Genomic DNA, 15,696 nt, shown 5'->3' on the forward strand with positions numbered 1-15,696 from the left:
CAAGGTATCTATATCCGCCGTTTTAGTGGATGGATTTGAAAGCGGAAGGGTTCATTAGATCCGGCGCGTAGAAAAACTAAAATCACGCGGGGTTCAAGGGTACCTGAGTCACAGTTGTAAATTTTGAAGCCAAAAAATAGTTTTTTTAAGAAAATTTACGCACCAAAATTTCGACTTTGGACTCCTATTACTAGGAAGCTGTATAAAGCACACTCATGAGATATACATCAAACGACGTGGAATCACGAGTTCTACAATGCAATAAATAGTTTGGGTAATTATCTGTTTGCGCCCTCCAATTATAAGAAAAATTCAAAAAACTCAGATTTCAAAACTTCAAAATGTCAGCATCGATTTTAGGGGGATGCAGTGTATATATCGAAAAGTCATACATTAGAACCATGTTGCCCAAGGGGTATTCTTCAATTCTTTCTTTGAGCTCAGGTCTGAATTTTCCGTGGTTTGACCAGAAATCAAGAAAGAACACAAAAAAACTTGTAAACTTCAACACATTTTTACCCATTTTTTAATATTACCACCAACACAGCTTCCACATAAATTATTTGTTATGGTTCATTTTATGCGACCCCGGCTAAAACACTTCAATTAATATAAATATATTCATATTGTATAAAATATATTGACAGTTCGCGACTTATTAAATGGTGAACCTCAACTTCAACGATTGTAAAACATTTTTGAATATTACCATATATCCTAAATTGAAAATAAATAGAATCTTAGTTACTTTAAAGGGAAAGGTTGAGTTGGGTACATTCTAGTTAACTCTTTCGGAGTTTATCTGTTTTTATTTATTTTGCAATAAAACAGCCCTTAATACCCTGTTAAGAACCTACATGTAATAATAATGAACATAATAAACAATCACTTCCATACCCTTATCAATCTACTTAACTCATAAAGACCACAGACACACACACGCCACTCCTCCACACCTTATTTTCTGTCCTCTTAACACTTTTCTTCTTTCATTATTATTATTAAACGAAAATGATAATTCAAATTTCAAATAATTTATCTTATCTAATCACCTTTACCTACCTACTCTAATAATAAACAAAGCAAATTGTTGGAAACGTTCGAGCAAAGAGCTATTGACGTCCACAACAACAGCAACAAAAACAAAAATTCCCTTTGTAGTTGTATTGTTTTAAGCTTTTTATGCCATTGTTTTTCATTTTTGCGAATTGATAAAAAATAGCAACTTTTTTCACCTTGACAAAAGTCTAAATTTTCCAAATGATATGTCATTTTACATTATAAACAACAATAGCAGATCTTAGCGTTTTCATTCATGACGTCAATAACACTGACGTTGTAAAATGAGAAATGCAAGATAACAATGACAATCGAATGAATGAATGCGTCATAATTGTGTTGGAGATGACTAATTTTTGATTTTGAAATCTTTTTTCGGATTTTTTTTAGATAATTGATAAATGTCACGTTCTCACCGATTCTTCTTTTTTGTTTACTTACAGAAACGTCTACAAAAGGAACTGATGTCCCTTATCAAAGAACCTCCACCAGGCGTTTCAGTCGATACTGCCAGTGTGGCTAGAAATTTATCACAGTAAGTTGTGCTAAATATTAAAAATATGAATAATATGTAATAAAGATCCCATAACCCGATGATATAATCGTTTGAATAACTGTTTAAGAAGACCGCAATGAATAAATTTATTACAAAAGACTCCAGCTTCTATTGAACACATGCCAGACATGTAGTACATGCAGATACATACTTTGCTGAATTTTCGCTCGTTTCTTTGCGCGGCGATCTTTTGGCGTACGCAGACTTGATATAAAGTCGTCCCCAACCTTAACTTCACAAGGATTACCTGTTGTAAATATTTCTAAGAGCAGACCCGAACTTCTCTTAGTAGACCAATATACTTTCTTGTAATAGACTAATGCGTTACGCTCTCATTAGATCAGACGGTACATTTTTTATAGAAGAACAGAAGTTCAAGGTTCTAAGGCTTAAAGGTCTACATGTAAAACATCCACCTAGGTCTTTTCAAAGAAATCCAAATTATGCATCTCATAGCTAACCGGAAAATTATCTTTGAATTTCACCATATATATCTCCTCATAGAAGTCCAGTAGGTTTTAGCATAGAATATCCATAGAATTTTTAATTTCAACCAGTTGGACTTTTATAGAAGTTGAGTTGGTATACTTATTGACGATGAGTAGAATTTTTCAAAGAAGACCACACGGCTTTACATAAGAACTCAGTAAATCCTTTCATAGAAGACAAGTTGGTCCTGTAGAACTTCTATAAAAAAACCTGTAAGTCAACCATATGCGAGATCTAAAACCATTATTCCAAAAAAGTATATGAAAATGTTTGCAATAAAACTGAGGGTACAACAAGAATTGAACTGTTAAAGGGCACACTAAGGTGTAAATATGACATGTCCACATTGATTAAATTAAAACATACAAACGTCAATTGTTTAAATTTAATTATTACATTCTTCTTATCACAAATTACAACCCTCTCAAATGTTTGTAAATCAAAACCAGTTCGTAGATTTGGTATTGGTCGTCCCCAATCTTAACTTCACGTCGAGTTGTTCCAGCCTAAGATAAGGTAACAATATAAGGTTCCTGCATACAATCATCCCTGAAGGGACAAAAAAGACTTCACTCGTATTAATGAGTGCACCCCGATTAAAACTAGCGCCCTTAAGCTGGGTACACATTGTCAGTTTTGAATGACAGCTTTGTTGTTGCTTGCTAGTGTGACCGTTCATTTTTGTCATTCATCATGCAACCACGAAATGTTTTGTGGTTGCTGGACGGTTTGATATCGATAATTGCGAAATATCGACATTCAAAACTGACAATGTGTACTGCTCTTTACCCTTTAAGGCCTCGGTACATAAGAGGCGTTACATTTTTGCTTAAGTCATTTCTGGCAAAAGAATAAAGAACGTCCGAGACAATTTCAAACCTTGCCCTTTTCCTTTTAGTCTACCAGAATGAAGGAAAGCCAGCCGCTTTTGTACCTGAGCCTTTCGGCTAATGGGGTATCTACAATTTGATACGAACGAAAATGTGCCTCATTCAAAGTTATTTGCAAAAATCATTTTAAATACTCATACTTGTCTCCGATCGATTTGAAACTGTTTGTGTTTGCTACAGTCACTATTACGACGGTACAATTTTTGGAGCAAGTCTACGCTTCTACTCTAAAAAATCCTACCAGCACAAACTAAAACGACCGAGGATCACATAATCACATCTTGTCGGGTTCTTTGTACCAGATATACGCAAAACCAAAAGTGTTTCGGTCAGAGGCTGCCAACCCATCATCAAACAAATGCACGTCTGAAATGAGGCTCCCCTGATTCCGACCACAAACTCCCCCAAAATATTGGGCGAAACGTTCGATAACATGTTGAATAAGTCGAAATGCGCGTATGAGTATTTGTGACACGATCAGAAGTAGAAACAAGGTCCTCAAGTCCGTGGCCGACAGCACTTGGGGTGCAGATGAAAAAACCTTGTTGACCTCTTACAAAACAATAGGCCGGTTCTGTGGTGAGCTATGCGGCGGCAGGGATGATCATGGCGGTAACACTAAATGAGTTGTATATGTATCCTTTAAAATTATCTATCTGGCTGATGCAGTAGATTCTGTAGCTTGTTTCGATTTCCTTCTCATACCCCATCATGATGCGGATCATGTTGTGTAGCAGGTACTGCATAGAAAACATCTGGTTGTGCTGATACAACGGTCAAACCTTCGCCGCTTCATGAAGGTGCTCCACTGGCATTAAACCTATGCTTCTACGTAGGTTTAAATGCTGCTACAACAACAACTGGTGTCATGAGGAAGCACTCTGTCACAGTCCTTTGGCCGGCATTCTGGCAAGCCAACGCGTGAAGGATGGAATTCATGATGTCAGAAATCAGCATTAAAATACCTATCGAACGCAATAACCCGTCTGGCAGTCGCCGCTAATTCAGGCCATTTGCAATATTGGTGGTTGTCTCCTGCAAAGCTATTGTTTTGCTATGCGCTTCCGTGAAATCATGTTGATGGGTAGCAAGATTGGAGTTATCTTTTTGGGAGCAAAAAACGTTTGCTTCGATGGTAGCGTCCAAAAGATGTAAAGAAAATCCTACAGTAAGCCACTTAAATGACTGGTGAGCACGATAACTATCGAAAGGAGTGGCTGACATAGGTCCAACATTTGCACATCGTAGTATTTCTCAAACATGAATCAAGACCTTCCATTAACCCCACAAAAGTTCAAAATTTTCGCCTAAGTTCAGTTTAAATTCTGTTCGAGGACCGTTGTGAACTTTCCATCGAAGGTAGTCCTTGCGATTCTCATTACAAGGCTATAATTTTTTTCTTTGACAAGGCCATACTTCCCGACAATGGCCAAACAACTCTTCCAAATCATACGGAGACTATATAAAATAAGGAATTTGCACGATAAGGGATGACCCCTAAAATTAGATCCAATTCCTAGATGAACTATTTCGGCAAATTTCTTCGGGCACCTCCTCCGCAGAATTTTATGCAAACAAATACATTTTGAGACATTTTCCCCGAAATGTCGCAATTTTTGGGGCCCCTCCTTCGTTGTGATCTTTGTCACAACGCTATAATTTTATTCTCCATACTTCTCTCCATAATCATTTTTTATGTATTTCCGTGTTGATTGTGTCCATCAGTGGAATAAATAGGCCCACTGTTTATAATACCTAGTCCACAGCTGTCTAAAAGTTTCCTCGGAAAACAATTTCAGGCAGATATTATGTAGGCTAAGTGTTCGTAGATATACCATCTATAGCAATATTCATGCTGAAAGCGGCTACAAGGCATAAAGCGAGTTTTGTGTTTCTTTTTGTTTAATTTCATAATATTACATAAAATAATAAATATAATATAAAAAGTTTTCATCGTTTTTTTTCTCATTTCTATCTTTAGGTGGAAAATCAATATCACCGGTTTTGAAGGTACCCTCTATGAAGGTGAACATTTCCAACTGCTGTTCAAATTCAATCATAAATATCCATTCGATTCACCGGAAGTAACCTTCATTGGCAATAATATACCTGTGCATCCGCATGTCTATTCAAATGGTCACATCTGCCTATCAATACTCACAGAAGACTGGTCACCGGCACTTTCGGTTCAATCAGTATGCCTGAGCATAGCATCGATGCTAAGCAGTTGTCGTGAAAAGAAACGCCCGCCAGATAATACCTTGTATGTGAATACCTGCAATAAGAACCCTAAAAAGACTAAATGGTGGTATCACGGTGAGTAGTAACGTACAAGCATTAGCCTATGGAGTTTGTAAATAATAATTTCCATTTTTTTTATTTGCAGATGATTCCGTTTAGTTAGATGTTAAACTGAAGCCCCACTTAATAGCCTGGGCTTTGCTGTGTTATCCGTACAAGGTGCTGGAACATGAATTACAACAAGAAATCAATGAAATCATCACTCTAAAGTCTAAATTGTCTGTGAAACAAATTCGCCAGCGTTTAAAAAAGTTACTGTTGAAACGTTTCAAACGGACGTTTGTGAAATTGTTCAGAACCTGTTTACATCTTAAATATTTGTAAGGGGCTGAAGAGATTCGATTTAGTTTAACAAAATAACTTTATCACTTTCTTACCTCCTCCATCCAGGCTCCCTCACTCTCTCTCCCTCCCTCTATCACATTCAAGTGTATTTTATGAACAAATTTTATTATAAAAAGAAAACTTGTGAAACAATTTGAAATAGAAAAAAATATACCAGAATTGCTGGTGATCTCTACAGTTTTGCTTTTGATTGAAACTTTTTTCTACCCCATTACACCTATGAGCGATGAGACATATTTCAAATATTAAGAAAGAAAACTCGGTGCTGCAGACATTCATTTTTTCTGCACCCTCTTCTTGTTGTGATATACTTGTGATGATTTTGGTTTCTTCTAACATTTCGATCTTAAGCAAACTGCCGAACACCCCAGTATTCAAGTAATCAAAAAAAAAAAAAAAAAAAAAAAACAGACAACATAATAAAAATACAAATTATAGACGCCTATCATCCCTTTAATTACTGTATTGTATTAAGTTATTATTATTACTATTATAAAGAAACTGTAATTCTAAATGCTAAACAAAAGTTATATTTTATAAATAATAATATTAATTATTATAATAATAAAGTAGTTACAAACTCTAATTTATATTTATCACATTACGAAAAAACAAAATATTTAATGCAAATAAAAACAGATATAATTTTAAAAATTCCATGATTTTGTTGTGGCTTCTATTTAAAGTATTAAAAATATCGTATCCAACACCTACTCAGTATAATCAACAAATTGTCCTATTTGGACATATAAATCCAAAATAACAAATTAATTTTAATTTTTATGTCTTTTTTTAATAACTCCACACAAAATTTTATAACCTCAAAATGCTGGCACATTCCAAATTTTAAAGTATGTAAATGTAAATAAGTTAATAAATCACAAACAAAATCATGGAAACTTTCTTTGCTTTGCTAATGCTGAAACATACATACATACATACATACCTAACGTAAAACCCAAACATCTGTACCTTTTTGCTATACCCCCCATTTTATATGTTCCCCCCCCTTTCCAAATTCTAATTTGGTAACTGTTCATATTCATATTAACTTGAATAATTAACATGCATATAGTTATACGCATATACATAAATACATACATATAGATTCCTTATTAATTTATATATCAACATATGATGATGACTTATAACTTTTAAGTAAAAAATAAATATAAAAAATAAAATAACAGAAAAACGTTTAAAAAAATTTGGGTGGTGGGGCATCTCTTGCGTGAATCATGTAGGAATAAGGAACTGCTTAACGTACTCCGGTGTCAGGTCTGTTAGATTTGCAGGAAATGCGAAGAGGTGTCAGTGTCTGAAATCTCAGGATTTAGGAGGGAAATGTTCTTAGAGAGTCCAGACCGAAGTTGGTCACTCTAGGTAAAATCTTCTCATCGTCGCTTATAGATTTGAATCTCCCACCAAGGTATAGCCCCTATATGAAGGGTTCCTTCATGTTAGGTATTTTAAATGTTGAAGACACAAATTGCAACCGATTTTGATGCAAATGTAAATTTTAAGATATTAGCGAATAAACATCCTCCTCGCATAAAATCTGTCAACATAGGTCCACTTCTGTGTGAAGCCCCACAACCCTACACATCCATTAACGAGTAAAATGTCAATAATTTGTTGTTTTCATTTGTAGCTATAATGTTTATTGGTCTATTTAGCAGGTCTGTTCCATTAATTTTATTAATAATGTCTCTCAGATCAAGTTCAGGTTGGAACTGCATTACAATTTTTAACGTACATTGGTACTCGTACCACAGCATCCAAAAATGTTGCACTATATATAAATCACCAACATTTACAGGTCAAAACTGTGAAAAATTGCGAGAGGATTCTTAATTTAACAGATATCATCATTTGTTAGAATTAGTGAGTCCATTTCTTAAAAACAGTGTCAACAATGGCGTTCATTGCCGGTAAGCGCGGCACTTTAGAAAATGCAATTAAATGAAATTTCAGAAGTCATTTAAAAAACTTGAATTTCTCCGAAGACCGCACGTTTCCGCAGATGTTTTATGGCTTTGCGAACAGAGGAGACCCCAGACTTTCAGATCATATACATATATCTTAACACGGAAATGTACGGAACTCACTTTTGAAATATCCACGGAAAATAAAAAAATAATTTTGAAAACTTCAAAATAGCATGCAAACAATAAGAGTTTTTTTTTCCTTTTTTTAAAGAGTAAAATATCATAAGTGTTTTGTAAAATATTAAGGAAAATAAATCATGACATACTGACTTACCATTTGTCCGCGCCACGCTATTTTTTTAATGAATCCAAATTTTATTTCTTAGAAAACAAATTATGAAACAAAAGTGCAACTTTAAGTGCATCATTTGCAGTGGAGTACTTAGCTAACAAATTCAATAAAAATTTAATTAATTTTATGTACTTCAAAATTCCTTAAAGTTCCACTAAACCTCCCATATTTCGCAGTGTGCGTTCCCAGACTCCATAACATGTTCGCAAAAGGGTACAAATTGCCGAAAGTGACGCCCAATATTTTCCTGTTCGCGGATATAGATATATTATTCTGCCTTTACCTCCTTTGTTCGCGATATCAAATGGTAGCTGTGAACTTTGGGGCAGATAATTGTAGATTTCAATCTTCGAAGAAGAATGGGAAATAGCTATTTATATGTGACTCTGTCTATGATGTCTCGGCCGAATGTCATTACTGTACAGTCGTCGGCGTATGATATTAGGTGCACGTTGTCAGGTTGTGCATGTTGGAGTCAGTCACTGATACCACTGACAATGTGGGCCGAGTCATACGAAGAAAATGTCATTGCCAAAAAACCGTAAAGCATCACACACTTTAAGGAGTGTCTGCATGGCTGTTGACCTACGGCTTTTTTAAAGTCATTTTTATACCCTACACCACACAGTGGTAAGGGGTATTATGTCTTTGTGCATTTGTATGTAACATACAAAAGGAAACGAAATAGACCCACAGTTTCTTTTGGGGATATACATATAATCACTTTCTGAGTCGATTTATGCGTGTACGTATGTCCATGTATTTTTGTTCGCAACATACAGGTCGCATTTTTTGTCCGATTCACCTGAAAATTGGGGACTACAACTTTTTTAGCCATAGGAAGAACGCTATTGCTTTTGATGAAAATCGGTTCAGATTTGGATATAGCTCCCATATATATTTTCGCCCGATTTCACGTATTTGCTGCACCAAACACGCTATATACGTCTAAATTTGATGAAATTTTGAATATGTGACTGAATTTTGTCTTCAAATAAGTGTGCAAAATTATATTGAAATCGGTCCAGATTTGGATATAGCTCCCATATATATTTTCGGCCGATTTCAGGTATTTCCTGTACCACACACGCCATATATGACCGATTTCGATGAAATTTGGAATGTGTGACTGAATTCAGTCTAGAAATAAATGAGCCAAATTATATCGAAATCGGTTCAGATTTGGATATAGCTCCCATATATATGTTCGCCCGATTTCACGTATTTGCTGCACCAAACACGCTATATACGTCCGATTTTGATGAAATTTGGAATGTGTGACTGAATTCAGTCTAGAAATACATAAGTGTGCCAAATTATATCGAAATCGGTTCCGATTTGGATATAGCTCCCATATATATTTTCGGCCGATTTCACGTATTTTCTGTACCAAACACGCTATATATTTCCGATTTCGATGAAATTTGGAATGTGTGACCGAATTCAGTCTAGAAATAAATGTGCAAAATTATATAGAAATCGGTTCAGATTTGGATATAGCTTCCATATATATTTTCGGCCGATTTCTCGTATTTTCTGTACCAAACACGCTATATATTTCCGATTTCAATGAAATTTGGAATGTGTGACTGAATTCAGTCTAGAAATAAATGTGCCAAATTATATCGAAATCGGTTCAGATTTGGATATAGCACCCATATATATTTTCGGCCGATTTCGTGTATTTTCTGCTCCAAACACGATATATAAGTCCGATTTCAATGATATTTGGAATGTGTGACTGAATTCGGTCTGGAAATAAATGTGCCAAATTATATCAAAATCGGTTAAGATCTGGATATAGCTCCGATTTATATTTTACATATTCACAGTGGTGTAGGGTATCATATAGTCGGCCCGTCCGACTTTGATCCTTTCCTTACTGGTTAATGTCTCTATTATGTAATAAACAGAGTCTTTTGGAAGACGAAAATTGCATTTAAACCTAAATTATAAACAATTATTTTGATGATTGTTGGAAACAAAACATCTACTCACAATATTGATGCTGTTCTAAAGGATTCGGTTTTCCTCTTAAATGTCTTCTTATAGATGCTGCGTTAAGTATATCTCCTCTATCATCAAAATATGGTTCCACTGAGCTTATAACTTTAGAAAAATATTCCTTATGTTTACAATTTGTTCTGATATTTTTCTCATTTATTCAAATCAAAACAAATGGGTCGATTCCGTATTGCGACGCGAGTCGTGTCGCGTTGCCAGTTGCAATTTTCCCATTACGTATGGCAAAAGTCGCCCGACGACGTCAAATTCTGTCGCCATAAAGTTCATTTTCCGGCGACAACAAATTAGCTGTCGCCGTGCATTTTTACAAACGAATAAAAACGAAAAATTGAGAAATAAGTAACATTTTCATTTATTTTGATTGCTTGAGTGGAGTATTCCCCCATTGGCTCAACTTCATTTATTACCCTCTATTACAGAGAGTAATGTTTTTCAAAACGAACTGATAATGTGTTGCAAAATTTTACTGATCGCTACCAATATCATGATTTCATCCCGGCGAAGGGAATTATCAATTGGCTTCTCAGTTTTTGAAATGATGCCTTTTTTAGCGAAAAACCGAACTCTTTAAGTGTCTAGTATTCCCATATGAATGAGAATCACACTCACTTTTCGGCTTTTCCAAAGAAACACCAAAATCAAAATATTCTGCAAAATGTCAGCACGTATCAACTAAATATTCATCGAATTCTGTGAGTTGAAAAGAACATCACCACAGTTGCCTGTGAGTTCGTTTGAAAAACATTACTCTCTGTAATAGAGGGTAATAAATGAAGTTGAGCCAATGGGAGAATACTCCACTCAAGCAATCAGATTCGATTTATCTCTTAAGTGTGGTCTGATATATGCTACGTTAACTATATTTTCTTCACTATCACCAAAAAATAGTTCCACTGAGCTTATCATTTTAGAAAACTATAACTTTTGTGTACAACTTGCTCTTATATTTTTTCTGATTTATTCAAATCAAAACAAAAAACGCTCCGCTACATCACCGATAACTTGTTATCGACGATTATTTTCTATCGCTTTTCGTAGTACAATTTTTAAATTTTGTCGCAGAGACGATTGCCGACGCGACATGACTCGCGTCGCAATACGGAATCGACCCAAAAAAACGCTCCGCTGCCAACAAGTTATTTTCTATCGTTTTACGTAATACAAATTTTAAATTTTGTCGCAGAGAAGATTGACAACGCGACACGACTCGTGTCGCAATACGGAATCGACCCATATATTTTTTGTGGGATAGCCCATGCTTACTGAAATAATGGTCAAAAAGCTTTTAATTATACGGTGACCAACTGACGCGATATGGTAACATGCGGCGCCACGTTTTTGTTCAAAATGTTATCATACCGACACCGTTACAGTTTTTTCAAATATTATTTTTGGTACAAATATTAGCATATCTTGACTATAAGTTTTGATAAGTAAATGGTAATAATTATGTTTTTAAATATTATTTTTGAGAATTTACAAAATGCAGCTTCGCCATCGATATTGAACATTCTCCAACGGACTCTAAAACTGTAATTTACCATACTTCTTCCTTAAATATAAAAATTATGCAAACAAGGAACATGTTTTCTATTGAATAATCAAAAATGATTTTAAATTTCCAAAAAAAGTAACCGATTCTAGCGGTTAATTGAAGTAGGTACCTTGAATTTAGGTACAAAAATCATAATATAACTAAAACAAGATACTTTTAGGATAATATTTGATTTTAACTTCATATTATAGTGTGGTATATCTATGGTATAAAGAATTTAAGTTAAACATGACAAATTCCTAACATCAACCCACCACGCCCCTATCATGGCTAGGCGCCACACCTACATATTTCATAATATTAATATATTGACATTTGCAATTAATTTTTGCATGCAAATTATTGGGATTTATATTCTTCAGTAGCTGTCTTCTAACGGTATAAAAAGTGTTTTTGATATCACAAAAAATACCTACCATAATTATTTTTCCCAATACCCCGAAAACGCAAAACCGAGTGCGTCCTCTATCATACCTATGACACAACTTCCAACTTTTGGGAGATGATAGATCTTCATCAAAAACTCACAATTTAGCCTTTAACGGTTTTTGTTTCTAGCACTTGCATTTTGCTAGAAAATCGGCGCTGGCGTAGCCGTCCCAATGGCAAAGGCACCCCATGTTACCATATCTATCGAATGGAATGACTCCCAAAATAAGATCCACTTACAGAATGGGCAATGCGGTACATTCCTTCAGGTACCTCCTCCGCAACACTTTTGACTTTTAATCCAAATCAAAATTTTTGTCGGCAAGTTCATACGTCTAAAAATGGCCACAAAATTCTGAAAATTCCGTTTATAGGGAAAAAAGGTTTCAATTCACAAAGGCATATATATCTCAGCCGACAGGTACTTATTACTTAATTTTTATTAGTGCATAAATGCATGCATCACTGTAGAAACGGCCTAAAGTCTTCTAATGACTTAAAATCGGTTATATAGGCGGCTACAATAATAGGATCATTCACGACTTCGTTTGAACCAATTCAAAAGATGCCATGAAATCACGTCATCGCATGGAACCCCTTCCTTCAAATTTAGCTGGGAGGGTTTTGGTCCTAATTTGATTGGAAATTTCGCAAAATGAAATCGTGAAATCAAATTGTGTTGCTATATTGGGCTATACGTCAATTATTTTTGGTGCAGATATTTCCTGTCCATAGGACATAAGAAGCGCCAATTTACAGCTAATCCGGTTTTAACACGTGGTTGCAATCTTCAAAATTCTGTTCCAATGCACTAACTTAGGACGTCTTCGATATTTTTGGAAGAGTTTCACATATTGCTGATTGAAGCTATTACGAAAATATGATTTGCTGCATCTACTTGTATTGGATTGCAAATTGATTGTTTTACAAAGAGCATACATACATATTTCAATATTTTCTATATCAATTGTTTTTATTTATAAAAAAAATAAATTGTATTCGTATTTCATGACTCAACAAACGATTTCTTAAATGCTATTCAATTCCCTGCCAACATACGACTCCTTCAGATTCTCCTATTTGCGCTTCCCTAGTTTGTAACCGAAGCACCATGAAATAGACCCTGCATTGCTTCGAGTAGAGCTCGTTGACAGGCATATGTTGCTCGATAGCCACCAGCCCTTTCGGTTATATTCTCTGCTCGTACATGAGACATATAACCACGAGTTTCAATTTCTTGTACTGGTGGTGCAGCCGGACCTTCCATATATAGCACAGGCCTCTCGTGAATATATACCGGACCTTCTTCAACTTTAGGCACTGGTAGAAATTGATGATCTGCCGAACGACCAAATTTAATACCCGATGAGAATTGTGTTGCCGGTTTGGGTGGTGGTGGTAATTGTTTTTCTTCTTCTCGTATCTTCTCAACTTTAACTGCAAATTCATTGACAATTGATGTTGCATCTTTGCCACTGAACATTAGTTCATCGATGAGTGCCTCTTTCTCACGAGCTTTCTTCTTTTTCTGTTCTGCCTCTAGATTTAACAACTCCTGTCTTCGTAATTCCTCTTGGGTCTTTTCAAGCTCTAACATCTCCTCCAATTCAATTTCCTCACGACCCATACGTGTCCTGTTACGTTGTATAACTTCACGATTATCTTTCTTATATTGTTCTATGCGTTTGTTTGTGCCAATAATGTCGATGTTGTTGCATAAATTATATATGATGGTCTCAATTTCCTCCAAATAGTCATTGTATTCTTGCAGTGTATTGAAATCGTCTTCCTTTTTATTGTAATCCCTAAGAATACGTTTTCGTATGTCCACCTCCTTTTCCACCATAGGATCTTCGAAAAGTTGTATGCGGAAATTGTTACGTCTTAGAGCAACATTACATTGTGGACAGGAACCTGATCCTTTTAAGAAGAGTAGATCTACACATGATTCGCATAACGTATGCCCGCATACGTTGACCATCAACTTCAACGAAGGATTACGATATTTTGTTGTTTTACATCGTGGACAAGCCTGGTCATCCATAGTGGATAATTAAAAGTCAGAAAGTATTTGTTTGTTAAGGAGGAGAGGAACAAAAGAGAGTCCACCGAGAGTTATGATGAACTCGTTTCAGTTTACCTATAAAGTAGGAAACGGAAAAAATGGTTAGAACGACATTTTATACAGTATCAGTATATCAAGTAATAAATAGGCATAAATAGACCAATATAATTTTTCTTTTATTTTAAAACTGATGTTTATTTTCTTGTTGACGATTCCAGGTAAACACCTTGTCTAGGATATTAACAAGTTTACACGATGGACTGTATCCTCGTATGAAGCCTTGTTTAGGAACAAGTCCAGTTTTAGGTCCGCAAGCTAATCATGTTGATAATTTTACCACATAGAAAATAAGTCCATACTTCGATACGAACATTCCAATTTCCGTAACCAGGTTGAATGTTTGGACTGGAATCGGATCGATTTTTACCACATGTAGGGCTTGCAGTGCTGATCACGCCAATATATATTTCATGGGCAGGAAGTCCACACTTCCCGAGATATAGGCCGCGAAAGTTCAAAAATCCCTTGGTTTTGACGATAAGTTTAGTTTAAATCGAAATTTGTTCATATATAGCCGGCCTTCGGCCGGGGATTTAGGACTTTCTCCTATGGACAGGAACAAATCTCGGCTAACGCGAACAAAATTTTCCTTTAAATCGAAATTTTTTTATCATCGATCCGAATCCAGTCCGTATATTCAACTTATGCCCCATGAATTTTTCATATCTTTACATCAAAGGCAATATGGCAATAAGTGTACCATTGAAAATCCCGCGCCCTTCGTCGGATTTATGACTTTCATCTGATGGGTTTGAATCAAGGCTTTACAATGAATGTCATGGTCGGTCGGCTGTAAAAATATGAAAAAAATCTCTTATGGAAACTTGAAGACTCATATCTCGGGAAGTACTGACTTCTGCAAGACAAAATATTATATCGTTGTACCCAAGAACATCTGTTGGGCTCAAACTGGACTAAGCTCTTTCAAGTCCCACATCTAATAAAAGTAAATATTGTTCAGTGCAAATCTGATGCTATATAGCATGTCTATGTCCTGGCGGTGTCTATTAGAAGCAGCGAAGCAGCCAACAACTCGTCGGGGGATTGATTGTCCTTCGTTACAGTATTAAAGGACAAAAAAATGTTCAGTACAATAATGAACATGTTTTGTCGAAAGATATTATATACTCTAGAAAATATTTAATATGTTACAATTTCCACAACTTAATATCTTACACTTTATATTTTCCCCAAATTTTGGATAGAATATTTAATTTCTTTCAAAATATAATCAATTTATGCTGCGAAATCAACAAAATGTTTTTTCAAAACAAATTCTACTGTCAAACGTCGTATTTTATGACAGCCGGTCAGCTAATCATCTAAAACTGATAGCACAGGTCAGCGGTGGTTTGATAATCACCAACAAATGATAGAACGCAAACACAAAAATGATAAAGCTGTAAACACATCCAACGTTTGAGTAAAGTTTTGTGTGATTTCTGGTAGATGAATAAAAGACAAAGTTCTGCCAGTAAAATTTTTCTTTATTCTTCTACCAGAAATGACACAAAACTCCACTCAAACGTTGGATGTGTTTAGGGCTTAATAGTTTTGTTTCAGCAACGTGATGCGGGGCATACACTATACTGCCAAACTGCACTGCCAAATGAACCCTTGTGTACGTGTGTGATTGAATAGT

General features: G+C 35.4%; 2 protein-coding genes across 13 annotated transcripts in view; one reads left to right on the forward strand and one right to left on the reverse strand.

Annotated features, from left to right (window-relative positions):
* The window catches only part of LOC141387251 (ubiquitin-conjugating enzyme E2 W), a 96,046-nt gene extending 90,231 nt beyond the window's left edge, over positions 1 to 5,815 (forward strand). For all 11 annotated transcript variants that reach the window (XM_073956648.1, XM_073956647.1, XM_073956644.1 and 8 more), the window contains 3 exons: positions 1,503 to 1,594; positions 4,976 to 5,310; positions 5,381 to 5,815. In XM_073956648.1, the coding sequence (XP_073812749.1) occupies positions 1,503 to 1,594; positions 4,976 to 5,310; positions 5,381 to 5,394 (441 nt within the window). In that variant the 3' untranslated portion in view covers positions 5,395 to 5,815. The remainder of the gene's footprint in view (positions 1 to 1,502; positions 1,595 to 4,975; positions 5,311 to 5,380) is intronic.
* Positions 5,816 to 12,875: 7,060 nt separating this feature from the next.
* Positions 12,876 to 15,384, reverse strand: Mat1 (CDK-activating kinase assembly factor). Of its 2 annotated transcripts, XM_073988369.1 has the most exons (3): positions 14,909 to 14,936; positions 14,422 to 14,844; positions 12,876 to 14,069 (listed from the first exon to the last, which is right to left on the reverse strand). In XM_073988369.1, exon 3 carries the CDS (start codon positions 13,971 to 13,973, stop codon positions 13,020 to 13,022), a length of 954 nt encoding a protein of 317 aa, XP_073844470.1. In that variant the 5' UTR covers positions 13,974 to 14,069; positions 14,422 to 14,844; positions 14,909 to 14,936; the 3' UTR covers positions 12,876 to 13,019. The 2 variants fall into 2 exon arrangements, with proteins under 2 accessions (XP_073844470.1, XP_073844469.1); XM_073988368.1 differs by lacking the exons at positions 14,422 to 14,844; positions 14,909 to 14,936 and adding an exon at positions 15,231 to 15,384.
* Positions 15,385 to 15,696: the final 312 nt, after the last annotated feature.

The sequence above is a fragment of the Musca autumnalis genome, unplaced genomic scaffold (assembly GCF_047663935.1).
Source record: "Musca autumnalis isolate F117 unplaced genomic scaffold, ASM4766393v1 scaffold_5, whole genome shotgun sequence".
Lineage (NCBI taxonomy): Eukaryota > Metazoa > Arthropoda > Insecta > Diptera > Muscidae > Musca > Musca autumnalis.

Coding starts and splice junctions, on each gene's coding strand:
- Mat1 (XM_073988368.1), bottom strand. CDS start 13,973: ATGGATGACCAGGCTTGTCCACGATGTAAAACAACAAAATATCGTAAT.